The sequence below is a fragment of the Oryzias latipes genome, chromosome 13, assembly GCF_053564925.1.
Source record: "Oryzias latipes strain Hd-rR chromosome 13, Olatipes_Hd-rR_3.1".
Taxonomy (NCBI): Eukaryota; Metazoa; Chordata; class Actinopteri; order Beloniformes; family Adrianichthyidae; genus Oryzias; species Oryzias latipes.
Genome location: NC_136249.1, coordinates 25170874 through 25188605, shown reverse-complemented (window position 1 = coordinate 25188605; position 17732 = coordinate 25170874). Strand labels below are relative to the sequence as shown.

Sequence of the window (17732 nt, the reverse complement as noted above, 5' to 3'; positions counted from 1 at the left end):
GTGCCTAGGATAGCACAAGGGTTAATTCCAAAATGTATTCTGATTCCATTTCCTTGTGCTTTTACATTTTGAAAGTTTTGCCTGTGTTCTCAGTGCCATACCAACCAATTTTAACTGCACCCCCTTAGTACACACATCCTTTACCCCTCAAAATATACACTCCAATACAAACACACATACACACACACACACACCCTCACAAAAACACACATGCATTTCACAAGGAAAGTGGGACCTTGGACCATCTGTCCCCTACCCCATCCCTGGTAGGGGGTACTGGGCCCTTGGCAACAGCCGCCGTGTTCCCTGGTGCTGGTTTCCTGGGCCCGGCAGCCCTCCTTCCACGCAGGGAGAGGGATCCCTGAGCTTTCTGGCAAGACCAAGAGCCGGGGATCACATCCCACCTGAGCTGGGGGGTGTCCGTGTCCCTGTGGTGTGGGTTCTGGTCACCCTCCTCCTGGGCGGTTGTGGCCGGTCCCTGCCTTGCTCTCTCCTGGACCAACTGTGGGCCGGGTGGGTGCCTGGAGAGCAGGTCTCCCTTGGGGGGTCCTGACTCGTACCTGGGGTTGAGTTGGGGGGATGCCCAGAACTCCTGGGTGGTGATGAGGTGTTGTCTGGGGCTGTGGGCACTCTTCTGGGGCGGGGTCCCGCGTTGGGCCCTCCCGGCGTGGCGGGGAAGCTGCTCTCCTGGTTGGGCTGGAGCTTGCACTCTCTGTCCCCCCCATGCCTCCCTGCTGTCTGGCTTTGGGGGCCCCCATGGCGGTGTAGGTACCATTACCGTTGGCCTGGAACTTCCGTTCAGGGTCCTTTCGACTGAAGGTAACGTCACACTATGGTAACCCCACTTGGACAAACTACGTAGCGTCAACATCTGCTCCGGCTCTACAAATTTTCATTTCACGTTCCCTTTTGTAACCTAAAGTTATTTTCCCTCATAAGTTGTGTCTGACAATATTCTTTGTGATTTTTATAAAGACATGTTGCCACAATCCGCTTGTTATTCCAGTTTAAGTTCAGCCGTGGTTGAAAATATTTTTAGTACGGCTAAATGTTGTTCTTCCGTTTTGCCAAAGCAATGCCAAAGTTTTGGTAAAGCACTGGGCACACGAATTAAAAAAACTTTAAGTGAACATGCATTCAACAATAATCATAACAATAATAAAGGTACGTTTAGAAGACAATCTCGCTTTATGTCGGAGCTGTGTTTGTTTACAAAGCGCTTCATAATATTTTCTTCTATGGTAGTATCGTAATTTGTCCAGACCAATCACTATCTGACACGTCATCGGACCAACCTACAGCCAATCACATAATGTGACGTCAGCATTAGTCCCAGGACCCCGAACAGAATTTCCAGGCCGAACGGTTATGGTACCTACAGCGGTCCTGCTGGCCCTGGCCTGGGTGGGGGATGTGATCGGACGGGGGGCGGTTGTTCTCTGTCCACCGCCGTGCGGGTATTGGGGGGTTCTGGCTGCCGCTGCTGCTGCGGTGGGGGTCTTGGTGTGGGGATGACTCTGCACTCTCCCTCCTTCTTTTTACATTCCATCATCCATTTTAGAAGAACATGTCGGTCTGAGCTGACATTTTGACCGTAAGTTGATCTATTTTCAAAGCGTCTTTTGATGATTATTATTATGGCGTTCTTAGGCAGAATCACAATACCAGTGTTGTTTTCTATGAAATAGTTTCATTAGAAATTTGTCTCCAAGTCTTGGGCGGCACTGTTGCCACGAAGTAAGCCCGCCCCGATTTTCAGTCACCCATCTGTTGATGTGGTCTCTCACTAGCTTACAGCCCCTTACAGCCCGATCTAACTTTAGGAGTACAACAAAAATAGCGAGTAATATTGGAGCTATCCAGCTGTCCAGTTTTGAGCCAGTTGCCAGCTCCGACGAGGAAAATGTAGACATACAGTATATCTGTTGTTGGTCCTTAATCACTGCTACAAGCTTTTTCCAGTCATTTTTTTTCTGCTCCCGATTCACATTGATTTGAGGACAGTAACACTCAGAAATGCAATTTTAGTCTTAATTTTCTAAATATATCCATCATGCTACAAGAAAACGTTAAAAACACCAAAACCAGGATTTTCATCACATGAGCACAAATGCAGCTTGAAATTTTTTTAAACCATATTCTTAACTATGACAGTGTAGTAAAAAAAAAAAGTCTCCTCCTATTAACATTGACTGCACAGATTCTTGTTTGCTCCCCTCTGTCTTCAAGATGCCGGCATCTGCGGCCAAGCTCGACTCGGTCCTCTCTCTGCTGCTTAGAGAAAACACTTAGCCTATTGACACAGACTTAGCAAAGTGCTTCAGGCTTTTACACTGCATACAATTTGGAAAGGATTTACCAACATTTCCCTTCAGCGTCGGATTTAAAAACACACACACACACACACAAAATAAAAATAAATGCCCAGGTGGCACAAGCCTACGATTTTCTGCCAGTTTGAACACACAGTGACGATAATATGTTTAGAATGGGGGGCATTAATGAGCATGGTGGGAAAAATGAATGCATTTTCTGCTCTGTGCATGGTCTCCCAGATCATATTTTCAGGCATCACTTAGTAACACCTTACTGGTGACAATGTGCTGCTCATCAGCGCTGAGCTGAGCAGAGCAGAGCCTCCTGACGAGTACAGCAGTGAAAGAGCACACTGACAGGTCGCTAAATGTATTCACTTTGATCAGGAACACCATCTTATTAAGGTCTATCTGATGCATCAGAAAGAAGATTGCGTGTTTGGTCTGAGGCAGGATTGTGTTGACGCATTTGATCCTTGGTGGCTCCGAGAGAGGAAGCTGCTCGGCATTTTTTCCTCTTTGACAAACAACTCAACAAATCAAAAGAATCTCACTGCCTCTTTGGAAAATGCAATTTTCTTTTGCCCGGGGTTATTTGAAAAATATTCGACTACAATATAACTTATTAATGTGATGTCTAGATGTACACTTGCATTAAATCACTTCTCTGTTCCTTGTCAGCAAATGTGTGATTGTAATCTAAATAGATTAGCAGGGACTATGGTTGTAATAAATTACATTATTATTTGAGAATCTGATTAGTATATCAAAGCTGAGCTTCAGTTTTCGTTACTTACTTTTTAACAGCCAGAACTTTGTTCTAAAGTTGTTATAGAATTTGTAAATGATTGATCATCAAAATGACCCCAATCAAACATTTTCAAAACATGCTGAGATTCAACATCTCATGTGTGATCTGTGCACACGTCTGCTGGAGCTGGACTCAAGCAGGTACTGTTTGTGGAGAGTAGAATAGATGCTGTAATAGTTAGACGTGCTAAAAAAGCAAGGATTGGCCAAAACAGGGGTCATGTGGCTCATTCACTTCTCCATTGTGGCTCTCTGGCTGGAGGAAATAAAATGATTGTAGAAATTTAGTTTGTTAGATTTATGAGTTTATGGCTAAGATACTTCTGTAACAGTGAGATAAATGTGTAAAGTGTTTTTGTTTTTGATATTACAGTAAAGCAATCGGTCTTTTGTTCTCTCCAGCATGCAAAATTTTCAAAAATTGAGCAGAATATTGGTTAAAAGTTGGCGCAATTCCAACAATGAAGATATGTCTCATCTTTAGGTACGCTGGGATGCTGATTCTTCACGCTCACTTTCCTCTCACTCAAACACAATCAAATTCTTGTCTTTAACCCTTGTGCTATCTTAGATGACCCCACCCTTACATTGACGTGTTCTCCCTACCCTGACAAAGGTGGATGAAGGTGGAAAGATTTCATGTAATCCATGGACACCAGAGAAGATCACAAATCATTGAAGAAAAAAGGTTCAGCGCACTGTGTAGTGGGTCTAGATGACCCAACTCCCAATGTTAAAGTGCCTAGGATAGCACAAGGGTTACATTCATTGAAGTGTGTTTATCTGCATTCCAGACATTCCACATTCTCCTCCTGACTTCGCTTCAGCGCGTCTGGCTTTAACCACCATCAGTGACTAAGCCCCGGGGTCTCTTCACATGGTGACGGTCCGTAGTCATCCCGAGCATGCAAGATGTCTCCTGCTCAGAGCCTAACCGCCAAAGAATACGGACTATTTCATGCACAAATTCCTGTTTCAATATTAAATCTTTCAATCACACTTTGAAGATCTCTCCCTATTGAAATGAGGATTTGTGCAAAACAATGTTTAGTTGATGTCCAGATAACCTATATTCAAGTTAGCATTAGACAGTAGGGAAAAGGAGGATGATGCATTGCTTTATAATTTTAACCCTTGTGCTATCTTAGATGACTCCACCCTTACATTGACGTGTTCTCCCTACCATGACAAAGGTGGATAAAGGTGGAAAGATTTCATGTAATCCATGGACACCAGTGAAGATCACAAATCATTGAAGAAAAAAGGTTCAGCGCACTGTCTAGTAGTGGGTCTAGATCAGTGGTCCCCAACCACCGGGCCGCGGGAAATTTTGGCACCGGGACGAACAGAAAGAAAAAATAATTTCCATTTTATTGTTTTTCTCGAAAAAAACGTTTTATTTTGAAAAGTGACCGGACGTAAGTGACGGATGTAAGTGTTACATCCGTCACACTTAACGCACGTCAAAGTCACGACACACCAAACATCATGTGATACACCCCGCTAAAATTAAACCCAAACAACCAAAATGAGCAAAAAACAAGGGGAAACGGTCCAATGAAGGGACAGAAGAGGAACCTGCACCCTGGAAAATCCGGAAATCTGCCTTTGACAGGCAGCGGTAAACGTGCTTTGCGCTGCACCCACCCCACCGGTCCGCGGTTAACGTGTCTTGCGTTGTACCGGTCCGCGGTGACAAAAAGGTTGGGGACCACTGGTCTAGATGACCAGACTCCCAATGTTAAAGTGCCCAGGATAGCACCAGGGTTAATTGAACATTTGCTGCACATGCAGCACGCACAGGGTGTTTTATGTTGAAAGGAACTCGTGCTTCTAATAGTAAAAACAATTTTATATTTAGAATACATTTTCTCTTTCTATATTCATGTTTTTCAGTTCTATATATCATTAAACATAAATGGTAAATACTTCTCTTCCTTCTTTGAAGGCCCAAGGCTCTTTCCGACCACAGTCCTGTTCGCCCATTTACACGCCGCTGCCACCAGCCTTCCACCAGAGGCAAGGAGTCTTGCCCAAGGACCCTTTGGTATATGGGCAGGCAAGGTGGGAATTGAACCTGCAATCTTCTAATCAGAGGTTGACCACCCTACCACAGAATATATCAAAGATAATACAAGTATTTTGACATTTGGCAAATTAGCTTGGAACTGTGCATTTATTCGAGCTAGAAGCTTTAAATTGTTAAACCAACGTGACAAAAAACTTTAACCTAAAACTTTTGTTTTCATCTTTATTTTATTAAATTTCTATACAACAATTTGCAAATAGTTTTTAAAAAACTGTACAATTCAGTCGTTTCCCAGAGTGAAAAGATTCAATAAAAACAGACTGTCTATTTTTGTTGTTACAAAGTTTGACTGAATTAAAATAAACTGGGGAAAAAATGCCACAGCGCACATTACAAAAACAAAATCAAACGTCATATTGTTTTTCAGTAAATGATTAAGCTTTACTGACACCTTAGAAAAATAGTTTCTCAAAATCTTTCATACCCAAAAAATGTAAATAAAAACATAAAAAAAAACGTATTTTTTTAAGAAAGGCAGTCTCCCTGTGAATATAATACGACCTTAAAAAAATACTATTCCCGTAATGATTAAAAGTCTCTTTATGAGTTGAATAACCCAAAGTGTTGTCGTTTGTGTGCAGCAGGCTGAGGATGGGCCGCTCGCTGAGCTGCATTCTGATGAGGCAGGTGCTGGATAGCATGCTGTCTGCTGACTGCACTGCAGAGCTGATGAGTTATGGCTCCTCAGAGCTGCCAGACAAGCAGCTGATCTCCAACCACATCCAGCAATACAACACAGCGCTGCAGTGAGGAGTCCTCCATGCAGCTCTGGGCCAACTAAAGACTCTGCTCTAGTTTGTGAGGGGTTTCTTTTGTTGTTCACAGCCTCGCATCTCAGTCTGCAGAGCTGTCATCCGAGCTCTCACCATCTGCAGCTTTCCAATCTTTCCTCTTCTTTTTTTCAAAGTCTGGCCCCGAGTCCGACTCGGACAGCCGCTTCCTCTTTCTAAAGGCCCGTGTCCGTCTCTTGCTTTTTTCCTCATTACTGTCCCCTGAGCTGCTGTCCTCGTCTCTCCGCCTGCTTTTCTTGTTTTTGTGTCGACTTTTTGTGCGTTTTCTTTTCCTCGGCTTGTCCTTTGTGTCACTGCTTTCATTGCTGCTTCCGCCGCTGCTCGAGGATTCGGCTCTCTTCTTTCTGTCTTCGGCTTTCTTCTTCTTTTTCTTTTTTCTCTTTCGAGAGGATTTCTTGGTGTCGGACTTGGACTTTTTTCTTTTGCAGGCCTTCTTCATGGAAACACTTTTTTCACTGGAACAGAAAAGAAGAAGGAAATTGCTCAATCTAAAACAGTAGCACATAGTAGGATTTCAGCTGGAACCTAAAGCCGTGTTGCAGGATTTACAGGTTTGAAGTACAGAAAAGGGAAAATCAATGATGTCTGCTATATAGCTGATGCTTTCTCAGAAGACTTCGATAAAAAAATTCTAACTATTGTCATAAAAGAGCAAGCTTGGCTTTGTCAGAAAATGGCATAAACAGGATTTGTTGTCGACTAAAAGATGTGTTACAAAAAAAATGGTCCAAATATGAAAATACCTGAAGTGTTTTAAAGCTATCTTCATTAATTACTTGCATATCAATGTTTTTTTTTTTTTTACTAGTGCTGATCCTAATATTGAGAATAAAACTACATGATTGGATCAGTCACTGTGCTGTGTTTTATGGTCCAAATAATTGAAATGTCGAGTAACAATCCAAACATATACACTTGTTGTGATGTGAGCTTTTCTTTTTTAGATTAAATGTTCTTTCTTTTACTTTTTTTGAATATATAATTTTAATCCCTCAGAATTGGTAACGGCAGGTTGAAATGTTTCCCAAAGGTGTTAAAAATGACATTAGCTGTCATCATTTTTTCACATGACTGTATAATAATGGATGGTTAAGAGTTCAGAAATTGTGCTTACCCATCACTTTCAAACTCCTCAGGATAAAGCTCCTTGAAGCCGCTATGTCCCCATCTGAGACAGAAGCAAGCCGTACATATTTTAGAGAACTCTTTAAAAATAGAAAAGTGAATTTACTCGTATTTGTTTACATCTAATTAAAGGACGTTAACTGTCACAGACTAACAAAACGAAGACTTGCATAAAAACAGTGTAGCCGGTGCTAATTGAAGTTTTGGTGACGTGCAGATTTTTGCCTGTCATCCCTTCAACATTATATTTTTAGCAGCAGAAATTTGAATTCTTCATCCGCCAAAGATTGTTTTGTTAAACAATCTTTTTCTTTTCAATTAAGTGTCATCACTGTCTCCTCCTCCGTCCTGTTGGCTGCAGTGTCTGGGAGTCCTGTGCTAATTGTTCAGCGCTTCACCCTGCTGATTTCTAATGAATCTGTCAAAGTTTTGAATCCTTTTCAAGATTATTCACCCGTAAAGTTATCACACTTTATACTTGCATATTATCAAGCTGGTTTTTTTTTTTTCCCCATCCATTTTCCCCTTATTGAAACAGCATGACGTCGTACCTGTCAGGATCTCCGGCCTCAAACTCATAAAGTTTGCGCGTCCAGTACCGGGCCTCTCTTTCGTCGTGCTGCGAGGCTCTGTCTTGGCTCCGACTCACGTCTCTGGGGTGATCGGGCACCCTGTCGCAGTGCATATGGCCTCTGCAATGTATGGCCTGTGAACTTATCTAACCCTGACAAGATCTCCAAATGATGAACTCATTAAATGTGGTGAGACTGTTCTTTAAAAAACGCTCAAGGAGAAGGTAAAATGCGTTTACCTCACGTTGTCTTTGAACGGCAGCTGTTTCGGATGGGACATCTGCATCTCCCAGCCTCGCATTTTCCACATCTCCATCTCCTCCTGGATCTGCAGGAAGCAATGATGTGTGCAGAAACACCTAATGTGACACCTGGATTCACACAATTACACGAAGACAGTCTCGTGGCAACACTTTTATTTTTTTGTGTGCTTTTCATTAATGGAGTGGATAGACTACACACTTCAGAGGAAAGAAAAAGAGAAAACCCCAAAGCGATTTGTTTCAATTTATTGAAGAACCTGATATAGCATTGATTTTTCCGTCAACACCCATCAGCAGTACAATAGAAAGATCCAACAGGACAGTGCAGTCTTCAGGCCAAAAAAATGGAAGAAATGAGGCTTTTAAACAACTGCCGTTTTTCAAAATGTGGGGCTGAAAAGAGAAGCACCTGGAAAGCAGTGAGCCATCCTCCCATATGTAAGTAAATCTAAACCGCCACAGCCAGCTCAAAGAACAGTTTTTAGTAGGCCTGCACAATATCACAAATTTATTGTTATCGTGATATCATATCGCAAAAGACGGAGAAAATTGCAATAAATGTTTACCTTAAATGTGCCAAAAAAATCTTATGGCTTAAGCTTAAGCTTGAAGAATTTATCGAATCAACTAATTCCATTTATGCATTTGACCAATCAGATGCACTTCATCACGATGTTGACCAATCGGATGAAGCCCTTTGAAGTTAGATGTTCATCTCCTATATAGATGAGGGTCATTTGGAGTATAATTTAATGTATAATATTTATATAATATAAAACTACTGTTTCAGTGAAATGGAAATGATGTATTTGGTTGTTTTGCTTTTTGTTCATGTACCACAAGTTATATCGTCATCGCAATATTGATCACTAAAATCCAGAGTTTTCCTCATATCGTGCAGCTCTAGTTTTTAGCCTTCTTTTTTTTTTAATCTCCAGTTTTTCTCCATTGACTGAAAGTTGGTGTAATTCTAATGTTTCCATCTGAAGGTCGGTCTGAGAAACTCCCAAGATTTGACATTTTCTACCTACAGTATTAACATACTTTTGTTGCCAGGTCAGACTTTCAAAAGAACTTGTGGGATTTGTTATGTCACTAAATCACTTTGTGAAAACTTTAGCATTGAACAAAAAAAATATATATACAAGTCTATGTCTATATATATATATATGTCTATATATATATTGCTGATACAGGATATTCACACACAAAAAGAGTCAACATGACTTTAGAGACCAGAGAAGTTACAGCCCATAAACAGCAGATCACACTGTAATAAACTGAAACTTCAACACAGTGATATACCATATTCTGCAACAATATGTCAAACTTTTCTTAGTTGTTTCTCTATTTTTTCAGTTGCTAACTTTTTTGGTGTTTAGTCCTTGTTCTGTAGATCTTTGAGAGTTGAAAGTTTTTACTCAATGGCACAGAAATGAACTTTATTTATTAAAGCTCAAAATGATCAAATCTGCCAAGACTTGTAAACGCTGAAAAAATAGTTTTTTGTGAGCATAGTGATGATGTATCTAAGGGTAAGCATGGTTTTTAAATACAAATACAAAAAAACAATAATAACAATAATTACAAATGTGTGTCGCAAGTTAATAAAATGAAACAGAAAATCCTCATATCTTTATCCATTGTTAAAATTACATTACAGTGGCGAGTATACTATATTACACACATTCAGATATGGTAGTTAGTAAATGTTAGGAGTCTCTATATTTGTCCTGCCCTGTTAGAGCATTATGTGTGGAAGAATCTGTAAATGATAAAGGAATCATGACAAATCAAAAACGTAGAGCTACTATGTATCCTTCCACACAGTGAGGTCACAAAAACGGACTAGCTTTTTGGAGAGAAATTGTATTTTTGAATTCGTTTTATTTTTTCTTTTGCCACTGTTCTGTGCTTCATATAATCTCAAATAAAATGCACAGTGAATAATTTAAACGACACGGTACTAAATTGTTTTTCTTTTTAATTATTGTTTTTAATTTATTAATTTTAAGTCATCTCTGTGACACGATATGATAAAAGTCTAATTATTTTGTTCCAGAAAATTTACCTAAGCAGCTTGGCGATCAATCTAAAATAGGCTAATAATTCGAAAGCTACCGAATTTCTAAGTAAACAGTCAAAAATGTTTGGCTTAGGCGCAAAACCAAACATTTTTGGCTGTTTTGGGGATTTAGCTTCTTGTTCAAACACACACAACAACGAACATACCTTGTTGTGTGCATCTGTATGCCGGATGACATTCCGCAGCAAGGTCTTCCCCGCCGGCTGCTTTGACATGATGACACCTGAAATAAGGACCCATATGAAACACTAAGTACAGTGCAGGCAGGAGAAGTACGAGAATAAATAAAAAATGATTTCAACGCGACGCAACCATGAAACCATAGCTCCTCGAAAGTCTCCCCTGCTAGCTTAGTTGGCTAGCTACTGTCGGCTTTCCTCTCAACCCAAAATCTGTTTATGATCAATATAGCTAAATTTAGCCAACAGTTACATAATTAAAAATCTGTAACATCGTATCGTAAACGTACGTTAAATAATTTACTCGTGAAACTATAAAGTTAAGAGGAATAAATCGTTTTGGCTAACCTCTGTTAGTACTTCCGCTGAAAAGTCGTTTGCCTGTCGCTTATTTTACGTCACTGGGGGAAAAAAAGAAAAGAAAGAGAGCCTGAATGATGATTGGCGTAGGAACACATCAATCAAATTGGTAACCAATAAAACTGTAAGATTTGACCCACGGTAAAATTGTATCAAGTCAATTGAAAGGGAAAAAAAAAGTTAATATAATAATATTTGTTGTAGTAATAGTAGTATTAATCCTTGGGGATTATCAATGTATTTTTCATAAATGAATTAAAAAATACTCCAGTACGTTATCTAACTGTAAATAAATATGTTCGTATTTGTTTACATCCAATAAAGGACAATATCTGTCACACTAACTAACAAAACGAAGACTTGCATAAAAACTGTATAGCCGGTGCTAATTGAAGTTTTGGTGACGTGCAGATTTTTGCCTGACATCCCTTCAACATTATATTTTTAGCAGCAGAAATTTCAATTCTTCATCCGCCAAAGATTGTTTAACAAAACAGTCTTTTTCTTTTCAATTAAGTGTCATCACTGTGTCCTCCTCCGTCCTGTTTGCTGCAGTGTCTGGGAGTCCTGTTTCTTCCTAATTAAAAAAATAAACAATTTCCTTATTCCATATGGCAAAACTCATTATTTTCTATAAAACCCAAACTGCTTTTGCAATAAGGTACAACCCAAAGGAGGATTGAAGTGATATTACACATTAAATATTGTTTTAAAAAAGTATCTCTTCTAAAATCAAGAACTATTAAACATGTAAAATGAAAAAAAAAGGACTACTTCTCTGTTTTTAGATGACGTTATTAATCCCACAATGGGGAAATTAATTTATCTTATAATAATAATTTATCTTATAAATTTCCAGACCAGCGAATAAGCTTGAGAAAACTCATTACATTTTGCAATATTTATTGGTCTACTGTGTTGAGTTTCATCTTGGCATACAATTTTTACATTTGCAGACACACGCTACAAAACAGAACACATTTAGCATCACTGTAAGCCTGAGCATTGTTGTGGTTTGTTCCAATCATGCTCTTTAACCATTCTAAATCCACTTTTCAAAAATATTGCACCATTACATGAGTTGCTCTGCGTATTTCTTAGCCTTTGAGTGCAGCCTTAGCCGACATATTACCTCATTCATTGTTTTATTTCAAAAAGAATGTATCCTTTAATTATATATAAATGCAATTAGGCTTTCATAAAGTCGTTAAGAAAGGGTTTCTATTTAATTAGTGTTTCATCAACAGCAACATTAATTAGCTTTGTTTAGAGTAGTTCACTTGTAAGAGTTTTGTGTTAGCCAGGTACTCATTATTTATTAAATGAAAACCTATTGTAAAGGCAAAATGGATAAATGTGGATATTGGTTCTTCTAGAAACAAAACGTTAAAAGTAAAGGCCAAAGTTTGAAAGGACTGCTTAGAGGGCTTTTTTCAGCAGCTCGATTGGTGTATTTTCAATGTTTTTGCAAATCTGTAACAAAATTAGGTACTTTTTTTCCACAAAGCCTTGGTGTTTCATACATTTCAGCCAGGTTTTGTTCACATAATGGTGCTAACAGAAAAACTGAAGTGATAACTGTGTTTGGGTTCTTTCCCAGGTGGAGGAACTGAAGCCACAGGAGTCCATTTGTCATTGTTGGAAAATAACCAAGTAGTAAACAAGGTCTACAATTCAGTGAGTCCATTTTCCTTTTTCTACATTTTAGTTGTATCACTCCTATATTCCAAGACCATACAGCGATTTTTGTGTAGTCTAACTTGAGTGCATATTTAGACAAGATGTTCAGGTTTCACATATTTGACATGCAGTTTTAATTAAATTTTTGCCTTTGTTTCATTCTTGTATTATATTGATTTTTCTTATGTCAAGCATTAATTGTAGACAATACAATATAAAATAAATCACACAGATTTATCAAACTCATAACAGAAATGATGAAAAACAAACAAGCAAGAATAAAGACGCAGTTAAATCACAACTGATTAATTAAATATAGTGATCATTAATTAAAGTCAAGTAGAATTTGATTTATTGCTTGAAAAGGAGTGGGAAGAAGCGAGTTTATCTAATCCCACCCCTACTGAGGTATTTCATTTCATAATCTTGCATAGTTTTCGTTATCCGGTTCTGATCAGATAGATTCTTTTCAAGTAACAAAATCAGGCGCTTATTGATGATTGATTATCTTCAGAAAACATTCATTCATGATTTCAGTAAACAGTAACGTGAATCACACACCATACAGCAGATATTTAACACTCATTGATAGTCAGATTACAATTGTATTGAATCCAGATATCTTTGCTACACATTGCAGATCAAGTTATCAAGAAAATCGAGTCTCATAGAATTCTTACATCTTTTCAGTAAACATTAATGATAAGTAACCGATATGTATTAATCACTGATTATCATAATATCATCATATTAAACCAGTAATTATTGCTACACACTGAAGTAAAGAAAATTGATAGCTTAATAGATTGTAAATAAAAAACACCTGTTAATCTTTAACTTATCTTATTACTTCGTAAAATTAGAGTTTCTTTATGAATTTTCTTCAAGATTAGTATATTTGCACATTTTTTGAGCTCATTACTTAACTCGTTCCAAAGTTTAGTGCCATCTCTTTGGCTTCTGATGTAAATTCACCAATCTTGACAAATTGTTTTCTTCCTGTTAAATAGCTTGTGAGCCATCTTAGCGCTAGTCCTCTTCTCCCATACACTTCCAGTTTGTCAAGTAGGATGTCATGATTGAGAGTGTCAAATGCTTTTTTTAAGTCAATGAAAATTCCAGCTGCATATTTCTTTTATCCAGAGCGTTTGTGATTTCCTCCACAGCATCAATGATAGCTAATGAGGTTGATCATTTTGTAGACCAGTAGTTAACCAATGACATTCTGCAAATTTGCTCTTGAATTTATTATTTGGACAGTTCTTATTGTAAAGTGAGCTAAATATTTCTAAAAAAAAACCTTTATAAGCAACATCTTCATCTTTGTCTCTGTACAAAGAGTTCCAGTTTTATCTGGCTAAGTCAATGGGCAGTATAAAGGGGCAGAACGTGTAACCCTTGTGCTATCCTAGGTACTTTAACATTGGGAGTTGGGTCATCTAGACCCCACTAGACAGTTAGCTGAACCTTTTTTCTTATTAGACAAACATAAAAAACATCAAATTAGTCGAGCTGCAAAAAAAAAAAAAAAAAAGAACAGATCATTAAAAACAAAATCTACATGAAAAAAGTGTTTCTGGGGCAATTCTTGATGCATTCAGATGTTTGCGGCAACACACAGTGGAACACATTTAACTAAAAAAACTAAGAGACTGGTGAGAGTTTCTGAACAGTAGTTGATTAATAATAATAGAGGGTGACTCTCCAATAAACAGGAACATTCCTTGCCATCTTACATTCTTATCCATATTGCATTTGACAGTGAAAATGGATGAAATTTCCAGATAAAAGATTCTTATCAGAGGTGCTTCATGCATTTCTGTTTGAAGGTCACTAAAATGAAAAACATCGATCATTTGTATTTTGCAGCAGCAGACACAACAATAATTTACAATCAGATCCCATTGTCATCTTGCCAACAATCTGCTCTATTTTAGCAATTCATTTGATTTGCAAATAGGCCGTCTGCATTCTGTCCCTGTAGCACACAAGCTTTCATCTCTCCTCCTTACTCCCCAGTGGTGGAATGACTTTCTCTCAGCTCTTGGTAAAGCAAAGTCATTGCTTGTATATCATCCATAAATGAATCCTGTAGTCTTGGCTACAAACACTTTGTTTCCCTCTATTTCCCCAGTCACATAATGCTTTCCCCCAAAACCTTATTGTCTTCCAGGCTGGAGCCTAAAGTTTGTCTTTGTCTTTTTAATATTTGAGAAAAAGCAATCAAAGTCATGTTGAGCTGAACAGAAATCGGTGCACAAGGCAACAGAAACTAATTTATTGAGGCTGGAGGGGTAAATTATTGAATTTGCCAGAGTTATCTGTGCTTCTTGTTGCTGTTCCATTTTTCTCTCCCTCTTTCTCTGTTTCGACAAAGGTATAATTTTGCTTATTGCTGCACGTGTTTGTGCACAAGATATGTCTTCATTTCAAGTCCAAAATAAATATTTGTTATATTTTTCTTCTCTTTGGGTATAGAGAAGCAGAGTCAAACTTTTATGTATTTAAATATTGCCCCTATAGCTTAAGACCAGGACTTTTTTTAGCTCTCATTGAACTTCCTGAAATGGATAAAAGGTGTGTCTAGCTGAGCAGGAAGATTCTCTTGGAATAGATTAATTTCCAGGAATTTCAATTTCACATAATATAGAAGCATTCATTTTACCTTACAGGATCTTAACAGCATCTTACAAGAAATAGCCTCTTCTAACTGGCTTTAGACTCCACAGCACCGCAGAAACACAAACCTGCTCTAATCCTATCCACACCAGCCATTCAGATACCTGACTTCCTGGAATGTACCATCTTCCTGTAGGTGAAGGTAACAATGGTAAGAAGAAATCATGCTTTGACAACTGGATTTGGATTGTATAAATGTTACAAAAGTATGACTGTGAAAAAAAATTGAAACAAAAATCAAACAAAACAAAACTTCATCTGTTCCCATCCCTTTCGTTATGAGCTAGTGAGATTACACCAATGATAAGGCAACGAGGCAGTGCACAGATTTCCTTCTTTGGATTATTATAAAGTTGTATACTTTAAAAGACACCCCTAGAGGTGCACAATGAAATAATAATACAGCATTTTAAGAAAATCGATGAATGGGTTACTTTTAACCTCCTTAGAGCTAGCATCCACATGCATAGACATCAGATTTTGGGTTATATTGCCAATGTAGTTAATTCCTTGACTACGTGTGTGGAGAGTTAGCTCAAACATTAGCTCGGGTCCTAAGAGGTTAATTTGATTTTGCATTCAAATACGGGGGTGTAATAAGGATCAGGCCTCTTTTTTTGGTATGGTTTTAAAATGTTTCTCTTCCTGCTCGCGATCCTACAATGAACACGACCCGAACGACGAAGACAAACTTCTCATTCACAATTAATGTTTATTGAGGTAATATACTGAAAAACAAATGTGGTTGGAAAAAAGTAACTATTTTTAAATTATATTTTACATTAAAAAATTCAAGTTATGTAGAAAATGTACTTTTAATCATTTTTTTAATTATTTAAAATTCAAATTGTTGCACAATTTGAAAATCTATGGCCTTTCAGTAGAGTCAGCAAAACAGATACCAAAAGAAAATCTTGCCTTTCAGTCTTTCTGAGATAAATGTGTTTTTCCCTGCAGTTTTACAGCATGAACCTTATGCTGCATTAGTCTGTGGCTTTACATACATATTCATGAATCTGTGCCAAAGTAGCCCCTGAAAGCATGTGTTGATGGTGCTCATGCAGAATTCAAGACTGCTATTTTGTTCTGGACAGAACTGCAAGCTGTCACATGGAGAGCTACTTCAATGTTGTGTTGATGATGCCAGCAACATTTGTAACAGCTTAATGACATTGCGCTAGGCTCAATCGCCTTCCAGAGGGGTACTTCACACCAGCAGCATGTCAGAGAATAGTTTGGATTTTTCTTGCCTGCCCTCGACGCATCTCTGATGCTTTATAGTGTTTATTTTTGGACCTCCTTTTCCAGTAACAGTGCAGGGAAATGAGTGTGTATGAAGTAGGGCAATAATTGCAGGCTGATGGATAAACAGCAATTTCCTCTTCAAGTAACTCCCAACTTCCTGTGACTTTGTAGGTCCTTCACTTCGTTAAGCATTTGTGTGTTTGTGGCAAAAGACTACTACGTGTTTCTCCTGCAACAATATACTGATAATAAATATAAAAAATAGGGGTCTAACGATTAAATGACTTAATTGATGAATTAATTTATTCAATTAATTTAATTTTCTATTATCCAACTTGGACCTTTGTCTAAAGAAAGCTGTTAATCGAATCAACCTGTACTGATGGTAAATCATTATTATCATAAATTGATAATATCAATATTGGAAAATACCATTTGGATTGAAGCATGGTAGGTTTATTTTACTCTAATATAAAGATGGAATATTCTAACAATGTTCTATTTATATTATTTCATGTGGAAAAACAACAGTGGGCTGGACTTTGTCAAACTAATGGCGCATTCAGACTGGAAAAGTCCATTGGTCTGGATTGAGTCCTGAACCTTGAGGTTGGTCTGAATTCAGACTGTATTCAAGCAGACATTCATGTTCCAAAACAAAGCTTGGTAACAAAAGCAAGTTACTAAAGATCTCTTTAGTCACTGGCCAGGAATTAAGAGGTTGGGGCAAAGCAATCAGAGAAACAGTAATGTCCTAAAGACAGTGGTCTGAGTACAGACCAAGCACAAGGTTCTGGACTTGAATGTACCCTAAATTTCGCTGTTCAGTTTTGAATAACATATTAATTCATCCATCTTCTTCTGTTTGTCCCTTTCGGGGTCACGGGGCTGCCGGAGTCTATCCCGGGCACTTATGGGCTAAGGCAGAGGACACCCTGGACAGGTCACACATATCACACACCCATGCACACTCACACCTATGGACAATTTGGAGTGACTAATTAACCTATGAAGCATGTTTTGGGACGGTGGGAGGAAGCTGGAGTCCTGGGAGAAAACCCACATGTGCACAGGGAGAACATGCAAACTCCACACAGAAAGGTCCCCATTGTTTTTCTTTTTTCAGGTCCCCCAGCTGGAACTTGAACCAGTGGCCTTCATGCTATGAGGCAAGAGTGCTAACAACTGTGCCACCGTGCAGCCCCTGAATAACATATATATTCATATAATTCATACATCTTGTGGGTCAGAAGATTCATGGCCTCATGCTGTAACAGTAAAATATATCCAACACAAGAGGCCCTCAGATCTCATCTGTTTGCTCAGCTGATGGACAGGACAAGTTAAAAATAAAGAAAGAAATAAAGACGTCCTGGATCGATTTTAGGATCGAATGAACAATATCGACTATGAATCTTATCGTCAACCACAATATATGATACCAATAGAATTGTTGTTAAAAGAAATAAATTGTTGCACCCCTAATATTTCCTCCTCCTGAAAAGAGGATGCATCCCAGGAAAGGACGGGAAAGAAAT

At 38.4% G+C, this 17732-nt stretch overlaps 1 protein-coding gene and 1 long non-coding RNA gene across 2 annotated transcripts; one reads left to right on the top strand and one right to left on the bottom strand.

The window, feature by feature from the left end:
* Positions 1-1136: 1136 nt before the first annotated feature.
* Positions 1137-5508, top strand: LOC144981403 (uncharacterized). The gene is made up of 2 exons (XR_013647067.1): positions 1137-4786; positions 5074-5508. It is a non-coding gene; the product is annotated as an uncharacterized LOC144981403 (long non-coding RNA).
* On the bottom strand, positions 5363-17555 carry nkapd1 (NKAP domain containing 1). The gene is made up of 6 exons (XM_004075338.5): positions 10579-17555; positions 10198-10274; positions 7942-8030; positions 7682-7822; positions 7120-7173; positions 5363-6460 (listed from the first exon to the last, which is right to left on the bottom strand). The coding sequence occupies exons 2-6, from the start codon at positions 10264-10266 to the stop codon at positions 6049-6051; spliced, it is 765 nt and encodes a 254-aa protein (XP_004075386.1). The 5' UTR covers positions 10267-10274; positions 10579-17555; the 3' UTR covers positions 5363-6048.
* Positions 17556-17732: the final 177 nt, after the last annotated feature.